Below are 19,820 nucleotides of genomic sequence, written 5' to 3'. Positions count from 1 at the left end.
ACACTGCAACTTAAGAAAACACATGCAAATAGATGAAACACAAGCAAATTAAGAAAACAGCAAGAACAACATGTACAATGTATTTACTGCAAATACAGACACAACAGAAGTGTTTCCAGGGGACAATTAAAAGTGATGAACATGTCTGGACATGCCTATTGTTGCCACGATTTGTGACTCATTACGTTATTGAAGTTGGCTATCTGTCAGTGGTATTGTTGTTTAAGTGTTTTTGGTTTATTTTAATGTTGTGATCACATGTCTAGACATGTCCATCACTTTTAAGTGTCCTCTGGAAACATTTCCGTTGTTGCAGCGTGTTTCCTAAAATGCTGTACATGTGTCATCAAATTGATGAAGATGTTTTCTCAATTTGCTTGTGTTTTGTCTATTTGCATGTGTTTTCTTAAGTTGCAGTGTATTGAGCTCTCAGGGCCACCGTACAAACACATGAGGCAAGTTTCTTCACTTCCTTTCTTCCTTCTGTAGAGTACTGAGTACCTTGTTCTCTTCAAACTGTTCATAAAATTTAGCATTTCATTCACTTTTCTTCTCCTTTCGCGGCCCGTCACCTCCACTTTCTGCTGATCCTGGGTTAATATGCTGTGTCAGCTGCGCCGTCATGTGTGTGACGGAGAAGCTACTTCAACATATTTATCTCCGAACCCTCTACATCCTTCTCCCTTTAAGTGTCTTCATTCCTCGATCTCCTGTTTCCCTCCCTCTGCTCCTTCCTGCTGTATACTTTCTAGCACTCACAACCTGACCTGAGCCCTCAACTGTCTCCCCCTTCCCTCCCTCTCATTTCTCCTTCCTTTTAAACATTGAGTCATGAATTTATTATGTGAATCAAAATAGAGCAATGACTCTTTGTCCCCTTCCCAGCATGTCATTGGTCTAGAATGAATAATTCAGCCACTGTGGTTGAAATTAGGATCAGGGAGAAAAAGGGAATTACTTTGGAGCCGCACAATTCAGGCTATTTTCGAGCGGCGGGCTGTCAGCGCCTTTCCTGCAGCACTCACTCTTTCTTCTCCGTCTGTTCATGCTCTCTCTCATTTCTCCCACTAGTTCACTCGCTATCACATGGAGATAGAGCAGATTCTTCTCTGTCTTCTCTGTCCTTGGGAAAGGACTGCATACTAAGCAGATAGGATGGGATTGGTGGTGGATAAAGTCAGCCTTGTTCTTTGTCTGCTTGTTTCTTTGTATCTATGGTTGGGTTGTGTTTGCATTCATCCATGCATCATCTGCTGTCTTTTCTTGTCTGTCTGTTTGTTGATAGGTTCCAGTACCAATCCCTGAGGTTGTTTGTCAGTATGTAAGTGGTGATTATGGATGCTGTTTTGCAGATTTCTGTTGAATAGCTTTGATGGCATAACATGCAACAGACAGTTTATTTCCCCAGCTTTCTCCCTCAAAGACAGCCATTGATCTCATTACGGAGCTCTTGCCATCTCACTCTGTTTGACTCGCATTCGATGTTTGGTGTTTTAGATGTTGAATGACAGTTATTGAATGCCCTGAAATGAGTTCCACAGGCTCTCAGTTTGTCTTTTATGACACTTTACGAAGAGGAAATCACAGAGGAGAGGCTAAAATGCTTATTGCTTTACATCAGACAGCCTGTTTGGGATGCAAAATGGTGCAGTTACCAACCGGCAGGGATCTGATAACCCTGTGAGGATGCAACAGAGGCCACTGGGCGGTCAACCAACCACGTACACGTACATACATGATCTTCACATGGACGAAAACACAGACACACAAGCACAATGTGCACATAAGGTCAATCATGCGCTCGGATACACACATATAGATGTAGATGCACACTTGGATGATTATTCCCAGGCCTCCTCCTGGGGCATCATTGAAACTTTTCAGCCGTGACCTCGCTAAGAGGGAGAGAGAGAGCAGGATGAGCATTAGAGGGAGTGAAAATAAGAGATGGAGAGAGTCCTTGAATTTTAACCGGATGCTCCCTGGGGAGAACTCCCATCATCGCTGTGTGTCTTCAGTGCCAGAGCCCCACAGCTTCCTTTAGGAGCTCAAGGACCCTTACTGCTCTAATATTCTCTCAGGGAAGCTCGTCTGCCATCGTTCACTTTATAGCTTCTTTTTAGGAGAAAAATCATTCGATGAATCAGTAGCAAAGGGTTTCTCTTATCCAGTTTTTGCGCTGGATAATGACATTCCTGCAGCCATAGCCAATTCCTTTAGAGCAGAGGATGTACCAGCGGATAAATGTCACCATCAGTTATCAGTAATGTGATCAGGGTTCCAGCTACATCACCTCCTATGATAGTGTGTTCTTTAGAGGAAAATTCATTTATTGCCATTTGGGTTTTATTTTTGCAGTTTTGGCCAGCATTTCTATTACCTTTAATAATATATTTAATTAAAATATCTGGATAAACAGCAGCATAGCTACAATGAGGACAGGTTGTGAGCAAGCCAACCATTTATCTAAAGGGAAGTCACAGCACGGGCAGTAGCAGATTTTATTTTGCGTCTGTAGAAATACACAGCAAGCCTCAAGGCTATTCTAGCTACCTCCAGCCTGCAACATATAATAAGTGCCATCAGATGCAGGCCTCACCTGAGCCCTGGTGAGTTCAATTTGTCTCCAGCGGTGTCACCTCACTTCAGTTCATTACTGATAAAACACATACAAACAAAAAGCTACTTCAGGGATGAGGGCAAACATTCACCATCCAACACATTCTCAACAAAAAGATTTTTACTCTGCAGCACATAAATATTTTTGCATTTAAGACTGAAAGTTCATTCTTGAAAAATTGTAGTAAAAAGTAAAAAGTAATTGACAGTGCAATCTCACCACAAGGTGCATTAGTAACTGTTCTGAAGCTTATGGTCATATCACACAATCTTCCAGTTTATTACTGACCTTGTAGCCTTTCATATCTTGTTTCCAAGATCAAGAACAAATTTCAATCTCAATTTTTAAGCCAACATGGATGAGAAATTAGAAAAATAGAAATCTGAACATCTACTGCCTAGGAAGGGTCATGTGATACGATCAAAAGCTCCAGAGTATCTAGTAAAGGAACTTGTGGCAAGATTGTTTTGTCAGTTCTCACATTTGTCTTTCCCAAACAACACAAAAACTGATTAATGTTTACAATGGAAAATTTGGGTAAATTTTTTACTTTTCAGCTTTGTTTTCTCCTCCCAAAAGCTTGGCTAACCTTTGGCTTTGTTCAAAACTGGTACGATTGTTTCTTGCCCCATTGGACTTGTTTGTAGCGATGTCACCAGATCTCAGATCTCAGCAATTCACTTGTATTAGTACATCGTTACAAAAGGTAGGAGTGATGGCCAAAGCTAGAAAGAAAAGACCCAGATTGTATGAAACTGGAATTTACCGTCAATGTCAGTGTCTGTGTGTGTGCATGTGTGTGTGTGTGTCTGTGTGTGTGTCCTTGCATGTAGGAGCAGACATGGACTGGCTATAGGAGCTGTCAGTGCTGTAAGTCCAGATGGTTTTGATAACATCACCAGCTGTCAGTCAACAAACCAACCCTGAACTCTTTCAAACTCAGCAACCCGTTTATCGCCCAGAGCTCTTCCTACCTCTGGCTCATCCTCCGTTTTATTCGCCTCTTCTTACCTACTTGTGTTTTTTCATCAGTTTACCTTCTCCTCACTCCTCCAACATCCCTTATTTGTTCAGCTGCCTTTATGACCTTTCCAGAAACTTCCTCCCTTGTGATCCCTCTCTTCCTCCTCCTCCTCCTCCTCCACCACCTCCTCCTCTTAGCGATCTGTTTCTTTTCACCACCTTGCTCTGCAGTGTTTACAAAGCCTTCACAGTCATATGTGTGTATACATACCTGTGTTTGTGTGTGTGAGAGAGAGAAAGCGGGGGGCGGGGGAGGAGTTTGCATGGTATATCCTCCTCTAGGATCTCTGGTGAGAAGAGGATCCAGGAAGTGTGATCATCACCTAATGTTCTGTGAAGCACCATATTTTTACTACACACACACACAAAGCTGCACATCACGTACACACACACATACTCTGTTGGTGTTGTACAACCACAGGCTGAACGGTATTATCAGTGCTCAGGGATTGTCGTCTTTGTTTCCTCAGTACAAAGGATTCAGCTCTCTCCTCCACATCCCCTGCTTTCTTTTCTTCCACATCTCCATCCTTGTCACTCTCCATTTCTCTCCCCTCCCCACGTCATCCGTTTTTTCTGCCTTCACCTCTATTTCTCTGTCTTCCTCTCCCCCCTTTTTCTGCCCCTTCATCCCCACATCTGAAACGGTAGCGACAGCTCCTATTGGTTCTGCTGGCGGAATCAGAGAAACAGGCAGCCAATAAGCTGTCAGGCTAACAGGGTCACTATTATCCATGGAGCAGTGCTATTACTCTGCCATCTACATCCCTGCCATGTATGCATATGCAATGCTTTCCCCTTCCTTGTACCTATACTGCACATTTCCAGTGTACATGAATATCCTCCTTGGATGTAGTGTTTATTTACAACAGCTCAACTGAGAGCGAAAGGTCGTTTTTATCTTCTAGGGGGCTAATTTAATGTCAACTACTTGCATTTTCCACATTTTGCATTTATGCATTTTTAGGCAAGATGCATTTTTTAAATAGAGAGACTCCTGTACAGTCTAAGTATACATTTGCAATCATTTTATGCATTCAGGTCAAAGCTATGTACATATTCATCGTAAATTCTCCCCATGTGAATCCGGCACCATGCCGCTCTTCAAAGACCAGGGAAGGAAAGCTGTCACATGCCTCCCCTCCCCCTTCTTTCTCCCTCCAACTCATTTCTTTTCTCGCTGTTTACTTGCCACAAAGCCAGTTATATATTTGCACCACGTACCAATCAACCAGGCTGCGATCAGCTGTGCAAATCACACAAGTTTTCCTCCTTTCTTCTGTGGACAGATGTGGCCTTTTCACTCTGTAAAATGCCACTGAGCCCATTTTAGGTTTTGACACCCTGTGCTATAAACAGAGGATTGAAAATACAAAATTTTGGCTCAGCTGGGGTCTTGAGTTTTGCTGTAGGCATCAGACAATGCCGCTGTGTGTTATCGAGAAACATCAGGATTGCTCGGCCTCTCCTGTGGCATCTGACTGAGCATCAAGCCTAATTTGCATCATTAGATTCTCTCAACTGTGGAATAGCTTTGACCTTCCTCCATCATTAGTGACAGAGTGAAACAAAGGGCCCCCCCCCCTCCTGCTCTTTTCCTCCTGTTTCATCCATCACGCTCACTTCTTTCCTGTCCTCCATGTCCATCATCCCTCCCCTGATACTCAAATCTATCCATCCCTCACATTGTGGTCATATTATGCAGCTCTACATTTATCTATTTCAATCTTCCCCTTCAATTTCTTTTCATCACACTTCTTCCTTCTTATTCATGGTGGTATATCGAGGAGGCGCCGGCTGTCTTGGTTTTAAATTCCCCGTTTGGCTTTCACCTATCTAACGAGCTGAAGAATTGAATTAATTTCTTTTCTTCCTATACCAAAGGGATATGAAAACACACTCCCACACCTCATACATACTCACAAACATGCACGCATACACACACACAAACGCTGAGCTGTACAGGGTGAAACAGGGGCTGTTGCCTTTCAGGTGAGACGTCTCCAGGGAAATGTTTTTCTTCGCAGAAATCGCTCAGCTATCATCACAATCTGTGGCTGCTCAGTTTGCCACTGAGAAGAAGACGTGATTTAACTTCCCAATGACCAACCCTTGGGATTGCCCCACCATTTTGTTATCTGGAAACTCATTAGCCTTTAGAAAGGAAATGACACCAGAAATGAACTGCCTTCATATCCCGTCTTGAGCCCAGTAATCAGAACAGTGATGACAGCGACCTCCTGTTTGCATGAAGGAGAGGTTTGTCCTCTTATGCAACAATAACAAACCTCATCTACCCACAAAATACCACACTGACATGTAAGAAGAAGATATTCTATGTGTATTTTACAAGCATGAGGAAATACGGTCATATAAAGCTCATTGTGGTGACCAAGCTTTTTGGGAGCATGTGTGAGATAATTAATGAGTCATTTCAATCCATGCCGGTAATAAGGCCACAGATCCCCAAAGGGCAACACTAATTCAAGGCTGTTCAGTCACTTGTCATACTTTGTGTCACTCAAAATGATTGGTGTCTGCACGTGTGAAAGTTTCTTTTTTCTCCCTGAGACAGGTCAAGTTTGATTAAATAAAGTTCTTTGATTTTATCTCCCTGCTATTATTAACTCTTTCTCTTGCTAATAGTGTGATAATCTCTGCACTTGCTAGTTAATTACACCCCAGGATAAACAATTGGCACACTAAATGCTTTCCCACAAAACATTTATAAAAAGCCATGTAAACACAGGCTTATGCGCGTGCACACACAGGCACAATTTGCGCAGCTTTGTGTAGCTTCAGTCGTGCACGTACCAGACTTAATGACTTGTAAGTCTTCTATCTGCCTACCAGCTGGCGTGTGGCCAAACCTCTGATCCACAGAACGAGCTCTTCATCATTCCCGAAAATATTATGGTGCGCATGTTGTACCGTATCACACAGACCGGCACACATACCATTTCAACACATCACAGTGATTCTGCTCAGAGCTGAACTGAGAAGAAAAAGGTGATTTTGTACATCTTTCAGCATGAAGAAATGGGCTCTGTAGCAGCTCCAACCTGCTCGCTAATGAGGCGAATACTCATTCTGGATAACAGGACCACACTTGTAGTGACACTGCTATCCCTGCTGAATGCAGATGAATTAGGTTACAATGTGTGGGTGAGGAAAGTCTCTGTTAGGGAAACATTCTTGTACTTAACTTACTTGTGAACCACATCAAAGACAAATTTCTATCGCCTTGCGATGGACAATAAAGTTTTTGTGATTCTGATTCTTTGCTCTTGAGGATTTGGCAGCCCGTTTAGAAAGCTTGTCTAAGGTGTCTGTGTTTGTAAGCTGTGAGTGTGTACGTGTGAGTCAGAGCTGCCTGTGACATAAGTGAATATGTGAGTATATGAGTTGAAACAGACCTAAGTTTAGTGATAATGTGTGGGTGACTTTTGATGGGATGTAAACCAATCTGCTCCCCTTTTAGCCGTGGCATGCCACTAATGTCTGCCAACCAAGCCGAAATGAATACTGCGCTGCAGATTTATGATAACACCTGACCCCTGAACCTTTAGATCACATGACTTTCTTAAGAGCTGAGAGAAAATTGTGATATCACATGGTAGAAATAGTGAGTGAGATTTGCAGTGAGAGACTCAACTGAAAACCTAAAGACATAACACCTGAGAAGAGACCATATGGTTGCAGGCAAGGTTACCTATCTAATAAGCTGTGTTCCTGGGCTGCCCTCTGTTGTTTGTTTACTACACTATATATATCCGCCTGCCTGCCTGCCTGCCTGTCTGCATATGTGTGTGTGTGCGTGCTTTCAGTATGTGTAGCCATGTGCTCAGGTTTGAGCCAGAGAAAAACAGGTCAAAACACCGCAGGGTGTGAGAATCATCAGAATAGCTACAGCTAATTAAATGTGCCAGGCCTTTGAGTAAAACTAAAGGATCCATGTTCACTGTGAGTACTGACTGAAAATGCTCTTTGGATTTAAAATATTACATTCTTGATGAGTTTAGATCACCAGCAAGAGTAACCATTAACCCCTTCAGACCCAGTGTCCACTGTAAATATTAAATAATTTTTTGGTTTCAGCCAGTGAGAATACACTGTTGGCTTGAATGTTCATCCCAAGGGGTTCACAATAACATAAACAAGAGGCTGATGACAATATTTTCTCATGTTTTATGTTAGTATATTAGGACAATCATTTAAATCACATTTTCCAACAAAAAGACATGTATCATGTGAGGAAAAACAGATATGAGTACTTAGATTTAGGGGATGAGAAGGAAATTAATAGTTAATTTAGTAGATTTACACATTTGAGGAGTTGTGCCATTGTATATGCATGTTTCTTCATGCATGTTGCATATGCTCATTTGTGTATGACGTGTGTACCAACGGATCACTGGATAAATAACAGTTGATTGGTTTAAATTAGTGTACTTTTATACTCTAATAATCTCTTGGTCAATTCATGTCAGTGTGTGTTTTTCCCTTAAAGGGCACGTATCATGCACATTTCCAGGTCTATATTTATATTAGCAACAAAGGCTACAGCACGGATGCCCATTTGTGGGCATGCATGAATGAGCAAGGTAACAGCAAATGGAGTGTTTTTATGAAATATTTTACAGACGTTCATCTCAAGTTTTGGAACTTTTACTATGTTCAACATAGACATCCAACATTATAACAGACAGATGACAGAAAATCACTAAAAGCTAAAAGTAATGTCCCCTTTAAGGGTCTTTAATGTGAGATTGTCATAAAGAGGCAACAGATGGGACGAAACAAAGTCATAGATAAATTCATAGATGTTTGTTCTACTTTTGAAGAGAACAAACAGCGTTTGAAGTGATTCGCTGGATGCTGCAGTGTTGTGTTTTTTGTTGTTTTTCCCTTTAAACTACCAGTGTGTAAGATTTAGTGGCATCTAGTTTGCAGATTGCAACCAACTGAATAGCCCTTCCCTCCCCCTCCCCTTCCAAGCATGTAGGAGAGCCTACGGTGGCCGCGAAACTCACGAAAGACACGAAAGGTCCTCTCTACAGCCAGTGTTTGGTTTGTCCATTTCGGACTACTGTAGAAACATGGCGGGCTCCATGGAAGAGGGCCCGCTCCCTATGTAGATATAAAAGGCTCAATCTAACGTAACAAAAACACAGTGATTCTTATTTTCATGGGATTATACACTAATTAAAAAATTTCTGCCACTAAATTCTACACTCTGCACCTTTAATCCCACCGTCCCACAGTGTATATTTATCAGGGTTGTCAAACACAGGGACTCTCTGCAGCTGTCAGATTACACCTCAAAAGAGAAAGACGAAACAAAGACAGAATGGGGAAGAGAGACGGAAAGAGACTGTGTGTGTATGTAGGATTCCACTTCAATCTATTTGAGGTGCAAAGATGATTTCACATAAACGTTAAATAACTGATACTATGAAAGCTCTGAAAATCTTTTTAAAATACTTTCGGCTAATTTATGTTTTTTAAAATCACCAGTTATTACAGAAATATGAATGAGTAGATAGGATTGACCATAAAAGAATAGATGTTCCTTTTTTTCGACAGGTGGATGGTTTAACGAAGCATTCAACAGAGTTTTTCTTGCTGGTCTCGTTTGCAGTGAGCACAGAAAAAATAATTACAGCAGAAAAAAGTTGATGTACAGATACAATCACTTCAGAGGACTGAAACATGCCCACACACTCTCTCTCACTCACACACACACACACACACACACACACACACACACACACACACACACACACACACACACACATTTCATTGATGTTTGTCATGGATTTCATGATCTGGACTGCACAGCACTGGTGCTCATTATAACAGAGAGGAAAATAACAAAGCCAGTATTGAGTGGGAGCGCAATCAAGCAAGGAACAAAGTAACACAAGACATCAAAGAAGTGAAGTGAAAATATTGCATCTTTCTCAATATGCATGTTCTCAGTGACACACTTGATGCAACATCTACCATCTAGAAGAGCTAGATCTTGAAATCCACTTATAAACCAGACATTGACTGAAAAACAAGAGTAGCACTACTCTACTGTACAGACATATTTGAAACCAATGAGAAAGTTAAATCCTGTGTCTCATAATCGATTCTCTGCTCTGGGGAAGTTTGTTGTCTCCCAGACACAAGTGTTGACTTTGCAGCTATGGATTTTATAATCTATCGCCAGCTAATTTAATATATTTCTCAGCACACATGTAAGGTGTTATTTACCTGCAGCAGCAGCTGTCTGTTGGTTTCAATTGAACATTCTGTTGCTAGTAGCAACCCTGACTTGCCCTGGTTCCAGAAGTAAAGATCCCATTCTTTTTTCCCATAGAGAACATTCTGGAAGAAAGGATACCATTCTTTTTTCCAATAGTGAACATAACTCACAGTTTGAGCTCTTCTACAGCATGGATTGGCACAAAACTCTCCCCGTTAAATCATCAGTACGAAAAGATGAACAACTGTGTTAGAAAATATCTGGTTCTTCGGTAAAAAGTCAAAGGTACAAGACTGTGTACATATAAATTTAGGGGTAGAAGTTTACTACGATTCCCAAGGTGCATTTCAGCAAAAACAGCCAATCACCGACTTTAAAATTCACCTTTAACGGCGGGCAGATGTTCAGGATAACAATATCAAGAAAAGAAAGTGAATCAGTTTACTGTTAATTTCTGGGTCACTTTTGAATTCATTCAGCAACTCTGGCTGATGTTTACAACTTTAGCGACAAAGAATTTTGAATTCATTACGCTCTGATTCGCGCCCATGGCTTCTTCACCACAGCAACAGTGGCCGGGGCTCATGTGTATTGTAGTACTCTTAGCAATCCACCATGCCAAAATCACAGACAAAACATTATTTCTCAGAAATGAAGCTGAAATAATTGAAGCTAGTAGTCGTAGTATAAACCTATAGGATCATTACATCATCCAGGAGAGTTCTGAGTTTCTAAGTAATATTGACAATGTTGTTTAAAGAAAATTTTTAAATGGGAATACAGAGTGGGGAAAAACTCTTCTGGAAGCAGCGGCCCCTTTCACTTCACAACTCTATAGCAGCTGCAGCTTAAGTGACGTCGTCACATCCACCATCTGATCTGTCCCCACAACCTATTGGGATGTTAAGTATTTTACTCTTTACTTTTAGTCTTGTGGACTCTATGTGTATGTTTACTTGAGTAAGTGTGCAGTGCTATGAGGACCTAATGTTGATTTTTACAAATGATACTTTATTTCTTCCTGTTATGAAAAAATGTAACTAATTTGAGTGCTAGTTTATACTTTTGTGAATCCAGTTTCACCATCACCATCATTTGTACCATACCATTTTCACAGTTTCACCATTGCTTCCAGTAAAAACCTCAATGGCAACCTGCTACCTTTATTAGAAGTGTGTTTTACTAGCTGTACATCTACACGCATAGTAAAAGCAGAAGACATAGACTGTACATAATATTAAGATTAAGGTGAACTGTCACTTTACAGGGTAACAGAAATTAATTTGATCCTTTGTAGATCAAATGTTGTCAGTCTTGCACTGGTTGATTTATTATTTGGTCTGATGATTTTTTCCTTTGAAGAAAGTGAAGAAGGTGGAGTTCATAATGTAAGTGTGTGTGTGTGTGTGTGTGTATGAAAGAGATTATTTAGGCCTGTTTGAGCTGTTCTGAATGATCTTTATTTTATAGTGCTCGGGGATATTTAAATTGCGAGATAATCTATGCATCACCCACACCCACCAGTACAATACAGCTTCAATCTTCCACCCTGTGTGGTGTGTTTATACAATATGTACAGTACAGGATGCTCCACTCAGAACACACTACTTATACAGTGTTCATGTTAATATTCAAGTCATGACCTGAATGAACTGAATGTTCCAAATACTTTACTGCAATGAAAACACAAACATACAAACACAACATGTTATTTTCATAGATAGATAGATAGATTGAATGATTGAATGGTTGACTGATTGATTTACCAGATCAGTACTATGTTTTATGGAATAGGAGCTCGTGACTAATCACTTTGAGTAACTGCTGGTGAACTGAGTGAAACTGATACAGACTAAAGCTATCAGTGTCATGGGATTTGCTAGTCAGACTCCCTGCTGTGCCTGGCACCCCTCACTGAGGTCTCAGTGTTGGTGAAGTTCAAAGTGAGAACATGACACACACACACACATACACACGCACATGCATGAATCGACCTTTTGGGCTCATCTCCCTTCTAATCCACTTAGAGTTGTCTACCTCCTGCCCACACACCAACCCAGACAGCTCTTGTCTGAATGCAGGGACATTTATGATGAATGCGTGTGTGTGTGTGTGTTGGAGCATTATTCAACCAAAAGTTATTCCAACATTAAAATTATTTTAAGCACAATGAAAGTAAAGCGTTTTCTGGGTGTGGTGTTTGTTGAAGATGTCATTTGAGGGCAGCAAGAGAATCTCTCTCTTAATGAACAAGCAGCACATGGATTTTTTTTTCATTTCATGTCTTCTGGGGTTTTGTCTTAGCTAGCTTTAGCTTTGTTTGTTGTGTTGTTGTTCCTCTGTGACTGTCAGGCATTGTTCTTGATGCACTGTGTTTCCCTCGCTGATGTTCAGTTTTAATGTGATTTTGGCTGACTTTGATACAGTTAGAGAACTGAGGCTGGGGTTTGACTTTCTTAGTTCGTGACAATTTTTGCTAACTAAACTCTCAGTATTTTTGTTTCACTTTGCTGTGCTTCTCAGGAATGATGCAAACATATACCGGCTCTGAGAAATCATCTGAGATCTGTGAAGTATTTTGGGGATCACCCGGTTAGAGGGGAAAAAGTACAGTAAGATGCCGAGTGAGTCAGAAAGACTCTCATGAAACATCATCCCCTGTACGAGGTGACAGTCATCAGCAGAGGGGTGATGCTTCCCCAAAGGATGATGAAGTGTGTGTTTGTTTAGGGGTGTGTGTATATATGTGTGTGTGTATGTGTGTGCGCTGCAAGCCTCTTGCTGTACTGCAGACTCATATCGTCAGGAGCCAAAGAGAGGATTGAAACTGACAGTGTGGATATGTTACCGCATCCTCAGCTCAGTAACCCATTTACTGGGTGTACATGCATACAGCGAGTGTGTGACCTTGTGTGCATTTGTGCACAGAACTACTTACTGCAGAAAAATCTCAATCATACTAATTAGTTGTGGTTTGAGTCCTAAAACTATTATTTCTGCCAACTACAAAAACTTCATTGAAATGTAAAAGTATAATTGTGTGGATAATTGTTCAGCAATCTGTTTTATTTAAGAATACTAAAGGTGAAGACCCATTGGAAGCGAACAAAACGCTCAACATCGACTCTGCCACTTCTCGCTTGTCACTACGGGTGTATCGACACAAGGATGTGGAGATATTTATGTCACAGTGTCATTATGTTTTTAGCCTGTTAGCATCTCTTAGCAAGCACTGTGTAAATAAACTACTCACCACTTTCTCCAACAGTTTGCGCTACTTTGTGCCAAGCTGCATTTCTTTTGTAGTTGTCCTTGTAATTCAGTAGGGAAGGGTCATATAAATGGAATTTGGTTATCTTCCTATAGCTTCCTGGTCCACCACCAAACCACTTTGTCAGTTTCACTGCATCATTTCCTGGCAAATTTGGCCCTCATTTGCATAAAGCCTTTAAAGCTTTCGACCCTCCCTTTTTTTATGCCATTGGTCAGTTTTGCATTACCCTGAGGGGAAGATGCACCATATTCCATGACAATCCATTCAGTAGTTGTCAAGACATTTTACTTAAAACCACAATTCTTAATTTCACATTGATGCTAGAAGAAAAGTCAGGGGATCAGACAATACAGCCTCTGGGAACCATGAATGTCTGTCCCAAATATCATGCCAATTCATCCAATAGTTGTTGAAATATTTTAGTGTGAACCAAAGTGGTGGACCACCAGAATGACTAACATACAGACAGTACCATCCACCATGATGCTAGCATGGCAAATAAAAATACTGATGCTTGTTTCTATAAAATTCCTGAAACAGACTAAACTGCACTGAAAACAAGTTGAATTATCTCACCCCAAAGTCAGAATGTATCTTTTGAAGGCTTCATATGAGACTAAACATCTTGTTTACTTTGTTAAATTAATGTTTAAGTCATGTATATTGCAGTCAGCTGTCCAATGAAACACCACTGTACCAGTCAAGTCAAAGGTTTGTGTTTTTGGCTCCAATCAGCCAAAGGTCAAACCAGGCAGCATGTCAGTCTCAGTCAGCTCACTTGCTGCCTCAGTGACTCAGAGTTCTTAGAGGAAGACGATGCAGCTACTGTAAAATAGAATGACACCGAGCACCGTCGTGAGTATCATCACTCTTTGCAAACTCTAAACAACTGCAGTGTCCTTTACATCACACACTGCAGCCCACTGAACTGATATCAGCTTGAAAAAGAGTTCTGTTCTCTTTTGTGAACACTGTGGTTTATGGTCAGACAGTCGTCAGTGTCAAGAAAAGCAACCCAAACTTTCTGAATGCTGACTCAGTGTTCATGTTCTATTTATTCTTTCCATCATACTTTATCTTTCTGTTCCCACTCAAGGCGTTGTACGCCTTGTCACTGTGGAGAACCTTCTCTGTGAGCCTCTTCCCAGGGCATTTTTTTTTCTCCTAATTATGTTGTGATGGTGGTTTTCCTTTGTTATCATTAAGTTTGGGCGTTGTTTTGTTTTTGGTTTTTACTAGATTACAATGTGGGCATTGTGAATCCTTTTGAGTCTTGAACATCGATGAGGAGCAATTTGATCTGACAAATCAGACAAACTAAACTTTTATGTTGACTTGGATTAGTGGCTATTTCCTGTAAATGAATATGGCCACACTGAGAATTTCCAGACTTTAGTGAAATCATAAATCTCTACTTTGAACAAATTTACCACACTCATCTTCCCTCCCGACTGTTCACATTCTCCATCTCTCCCCCCGTCAGTGCAGCCGCACCACAGAGCAGCTAAGCTGTATTCCACACTTGACTTGGACTTAAAATGGAGTGACTAAGCACAGATTTAATATTGGACTCATAGCTACTTAGCAATGGAAAGTACAAACTGTCAGCTTTCCTCTGAAAAGTAGGAACATGTCAAGTTTGCACCCCGGTTTGTTTGCAACAATAAAATGTAAAAGCTTTCTCTAATAACCTGCTGACTGCTTGACTGCTCCGACACCACTGATGCTAAATTGTGTCTCTCTGAGAGGTTTTCATTGAGTGTGTGAGTGTGTGTGTGTGTGTATGTGCGTGTGTGTGAGAGTGAGATAGAGGGAGAGAGAGAGAGTAAAAGCCAGACAAAGCTTAAGAAGGCAGGATAGGGTTGAGGAGATCCACGCTCTGCTGGCCAAATATAAAGGCTTATAAAGGCTACCAGTCAACATGGATGACCTATTTACAGTCAGACACACTATCACACAAACACACAAATACACACCAGACAATGACCACAACCTTATTTTTTCTCCACTGGTATCTTGTCTTGGGAACATGGCATCTTTAATCAGACTAACCAGACTGTATAAATCAGGTGAAACAACCTTAGTTTTTAGACATCTGGCCATGGTCATCAGTGTCACGCCTCCGCAGGCTGATCATGTACATGTGATTGGTCAGGGATGTTGTTCCCCAACATCTGTCCATTAGGTCAGCTATGTGAAAGTTAGTTATTTTTAGCCTCTGGGCTGATTTTCCTCCCATTATTCTCCTTTTTCCTCCCTGGACAGCTGGCCTGTGGCAGAATCTGCCTTCCTCGCTGTCTGGATGGCTGCAAGATTCACCACTGCCGTATGTCGGCTGTCCAGGTGCCGGAACAAGCTGTAAGACTGACCCTGTGGTCTTTAATTTTGAAGCAGAATATGGAAGCAATCAGATCCACAGGAGAGGACAGGACCCGGTGGCGATAAAAACCACCTGCTGCAACAATAGTAGAAAAACTATCCTCAGTATTTGGCAGGGGAGTGAGAGAAAAGGTGTGTATTTATCCGCCTGTTCACTGGATGATGTGTAGACTCCTCTGGGTCCATGTGTTTGATGAGGTGTGTGTGCGTGTGTGCGTGTGTGTGTGTGTGTGTGTGTGTGTGTTTTTTAAGGATCCCCGCCTGTCCTTGAGTCAAGCAGTGAGGACCTTATCTGCCTCAACGATGTCAGCTCACTGATTCATGCTGCGACTCTGCCACCGACCCGTAGGATGACTCTCATGGGGTGGGGGGTGGGGGGTGTTGGAGACAGGTTGCATCCATCACACTGCCTAAGAGCCAGGCAGATGTGCACTGACACACAGAGACTCTACATACACTCAGAATATAAAAATTTGAAACATTTGGTGGAGAAAAAGGTGCAAGGAAGGAAGGAAATATCATCACGCCACCATCAAAAAAATCAGCCAGGGAGTGCAGGGACACAGACACTAATTTTGTTTGATTACGTCATATAAATAGCTCGTTATTTCAGAACATCTGTATACGCGTGTTTGTTTTTCAGATCTCTCTGTTCCTCTCCTGGGCTCTATTCCACAGAGACGTTGAGGTTTGCTGCTCTGTTGTTGTGGTCATGGTGAGTTGCTGCTGGTTGACAGTGCGAGGCTGAGTCGTTGCTGAGAACTGGGTCAGTTTGTGCGGCAGTCTGCACAGCCGCCTCGCTGTGCCTGCATTTTGTCTCACAGCAAGAAGAAAAAATTGTGCCAGATTTCAACCAGATCCTTCAGATACAGGATCTGTAAACAGTGTTTTCCAAGCCTGTCTAAAATTGTGGGACTTATCCACCCTGAGGCATAGTAGATGAGACACAATCTCTGGGGGGGGTTTACTGCAGTTTTTGTATGTGATTGTGAGTGAGAATGTGTGTGTGTGTGCAAAGAATTTATGTCTGCCATCATTTAAATTTAGCTTAAATCTCATTTCATCCTGTTTGATCCCATTGATGCCGACGCACTGAAACAGTCGGATATGATTAGGCATTCAAGAGGCTGTTTTCTAAATCCAACTTGCTACAAAGAGACTGAGGCGAGGCCCGCAGCAAAGAGACACTGGTGACTTTTGGCTTTTTTTTTACTCAGTGACTCGCCCTCTGAACGCTGCCCATTAAGCATAAACCAGCTCATATATTATTAATCTGTTTGGCTCTGCCTCCCTCCACTGCCAATATCAGAGTGCATTTTAACATGATACTCCCTGGTGATGATGATATATTCTCTTCTATTTCCACTTCATCCGAAAAACAAACAACCAAGCAAACAGTAAAGAGTTTATCATCTGGGGTTTCTGCTGAGCGTTTTTTTTTACTGAGAAAGCAAACTTTCCTCTTTCCACACTCCCTCGTTTAGCAGCATTTTCCTCAAGCAGTCCTATCACTTCCTGCTGGCTGGTTGGACACTGAGTTGTGTTCCAGATCTCTAATGCCAGGTGCTCTTTGACTGTCTCCGAGTTGAAAACAGTGTGTGGGAGAGATGACAGGTTGCCTGAAGAAATGTTAAAGCAGGAGTGATTCATCTCATCTCTGTACAAGGAGGACTAAAATGATTTTTAATTCATACCCAGCAAAATGCCACATCCCACGCATACATGCATTGACACATACCTGATCAAACACATAATATGACTTAAGTGATTCAAACATCTATTTCGCCATGGCATGGCATGCGAGACTTCCAAGTCTAACGTGATTGTTGAGGAGCTGTGACAATAAATTCATTGTGTTTGTCAAAATGGAGCAGAGAGTCTCTGTGCTGCAAGGAGAGCAGGGGAGATGCAACATGCATGAATTCAGCTGTAGCAAGAGGCTCTCTCACATGGCACCCTGTGTCCCAGTTCTCCAACTGAGACTATAGATGAATTAGTGAAAAGACAAATTATCTTAAATATCTTAAACGGATCCATGTTCCTGATGGGATCTCGTCAGTTGTACTTTAAAGCTGTGTCATGATATGTCTCAAATCTTTCCAGCTTTCAGTGCTATATGACTTAAACCACAGGACGCATAGATAATTTACAGCAGGGTAGATATAATTTTTATGAGCCTGCAGATGATACATGATAGGCTCCATCTTTCTTTTTCACAACCTCTTTCTCTCTCTCTCAAGAGTACCATGTCTTAATTCAAACTACTAATATTTTTTCTCCTCTCCCTGTCTTCCCTCTATCTCATCCTGCAGGTGTATGGTGCAGTGACCCTGCCTGTGACAGGCGAGGAGTCAGAGGAGCAGGGCCATGACTGGCTCTCCTGGTCCTGGTGGGCGTGCCTTAGTGCCATGGCCGAGGATGTGGCGGTGGGTCCTGGCTGCTTCTCTGGTCGCCATTGTAACTTTGACACTGCCTGGAAGTAGCCAAGCCTGCCCGCCACGGTGCGAGTGCTCGGCTCAGCTGAGGTCAGTGTCGTGCCAGCGGAGGCGGCTCACCAACATCCCAGAGGGCATTCCCACAGAGACACAACTCCTAGACCTAAGCAAGAACCGCCTCCGCTGGGTGCAAGCAGGTGACCTGGCACCGTACCCACGGTTGGAAGAAGTGGACCTCAGTGAGAACCTCATCGCAACATTAGAGCCCAATGCCTTTGCCACCCTCCAGAGTCTTAAAGTGCTTAAGTTGAGAGGGAACCAGCTGAAGTTAGTGCCCATGGGGGCCTTCGCCAAGCTGGGCAATCTGACCAGCTTGGACCTGAGTGAGAACAAGATGGTGATTTTACTGGACTACACCTTCCAGGATCTAAAGAGTCTGAAACGTCTGGAGGTGGGAGATAACGACCTAGTTTATATATCCCACAAGGTAAGCTCTCCAGCATCTTATTAGCATCATGACTGCCTCACTAATGAATGAAAGAAAAGTTACTGATTTATTTTTAAAAGTCTTTCTTGGAAATCACCCTCACATCATATTAATGAAATATTTTCTGTGGTATATATTTTGCACTACTTGGCATTAATGTCTACTGAGGTAATAATGCCATAATAATATCATTAAACACAGATTTCTTATTATTTAAAATCCTGAGAGACTGTAGATTATATGTGGAAAAATATGTTCTTCTATTAAAATATATATATCATAAAATTACTTAACAGAATCAAAATATTGTCCTATATATTGTCATGTTGTCCAATATTGTCATAATTAATAATTGTCCAATAATTATATAAATGCTCTTATGATACTTAAGATGATACGAATTAAGAATTTGATAAATGTATATTCCCTTTTTGTTTTTGGCATCAGTACACAGTTCCCCAATAACTTCTTTCTTCTTTTCTTTCATCTTTCACCTCTTTCTTCTGTTTGTTTATATTAAGAACAAATAACCTTTATGCATTTTTGTCTGTGTAAAATTAAAGAGTCCTCTGTCTTCCTGATTCCCAGGCATTCTCAGGGTTGCTGGGGCTGGAAGATCTCACAATAGAGCGCTGCAACCTGACATCCATTTCTGGCCAGACGCTGTCCTATCTCCGCAGCCTGGTCACCCTTCGTCTCCGTCACCTCAGCATCTCCGCCCTGGAGGATCAGAACTTCCGCAAGCTCTCCAACCTGCGGGGTCTGGATATCGATCACTGGCCATACCTGGAGTACATCTCCCCTCTTAGTTTCCAGGGCCTGGATCTCCACTGGCTCTCCATCACCAACACCAACATCACCTCTGTCCCCTCTGCTTCCTTCAAGAACATGGTGCACCTCACACACCTCAACCTCTCCTACAATCCCATCACCACACTCGAGCCCTGGGCCTTCAGAGACCTGCTGAGGCTGAAGGAGCTCATCATGGTAAGCACAGGGTTGATGACAGTGGAGCCCCATGCCCTTGGAGGCCTCCGACAGATCCGGGTCCTCAACTTCTCCTCCAACGACCTGCAGACTTTGGAAGAGGGCTCCTTCCACTCTGTCAACAGTCTGGAGACCCTCAGAGTGGATGGAAACCCCCTGATGTGTGACTGCCGTCTGTTGTGGATCCTGCAAAGACGCAAGACCCTCAACTTTGACGGCAGAGTGCCGGTGTGTGCGGGGCCGGTGGAGGTGCAAGGGGTCAGCCTGAGCACCTTCACCGATTCTGCACTCTTCGATCACTTTACATGCCAGAAACCTAAGATACGCAACCGTAAGCTCCAGCAGGTAATGAAGATGATTAC

General features: G+C 42.1%; 1 protein-coding gene across 5 annotated transcripts in view; it reads left to right on the top strand.

The window, feature by feature from the left end:
* LOC122993811 (leucine-rich repeat and immunoglobulin-like domain-containing nogo receptor-interacting protein 3) overlaps positions 1-19,820 on the top strand; it is a 40,052-nt gene that overhangs the window by 11,745 nt on the left and 8,487 nt on the right. Inside the window, exons 1-3 of one of the 5 annotated variants that reach the window (XM_044368265.1) lie at positions 7,248-7,345; positions 17,862-18,471; positions 19,060-19,803. In XM_044368265.1, coding sequence (XP_044224200.1) covers positions 17,917-18,471; positions 19,060-19,803 — 1,299 coding nt within the window. In that variant the 5' untranslated portion in view covers positions 7,248-7,345; positions 17,862-17,916. Of the gene's footprint in view, positions 1-7,247; positions 7,351-7,523; positions 7,607-16,008; positions 16,265-17,861; positions 18,472-19,059; positions 19,804-19,820 lie in introns of those variants that run through there. The other 4 variants (XM_044368268.1, XM_044368267.1, XM_044368269.1 and 1 more) reach the window with 4 other exon arrangements.

Source organism: Thunnus albacares, chromosome 12 (assembly GCF_914725855.1).
Source record: "Thunnus albacares chromosome 12, fThuAlb1.1, whole genome shotgun sequence".
Classification (NCBI taxonomy): domain Eukaryota; kingdom Metazoa; phylum Chordata; class Actinopteri; order Scombriformes; family Scombridae; genus Thunnus; species Thunnus albacares.
Note: the sequence above shows the minus strand (reverse complement) of the source record. Positions and strands in the feature narration are given on the sequence as shown.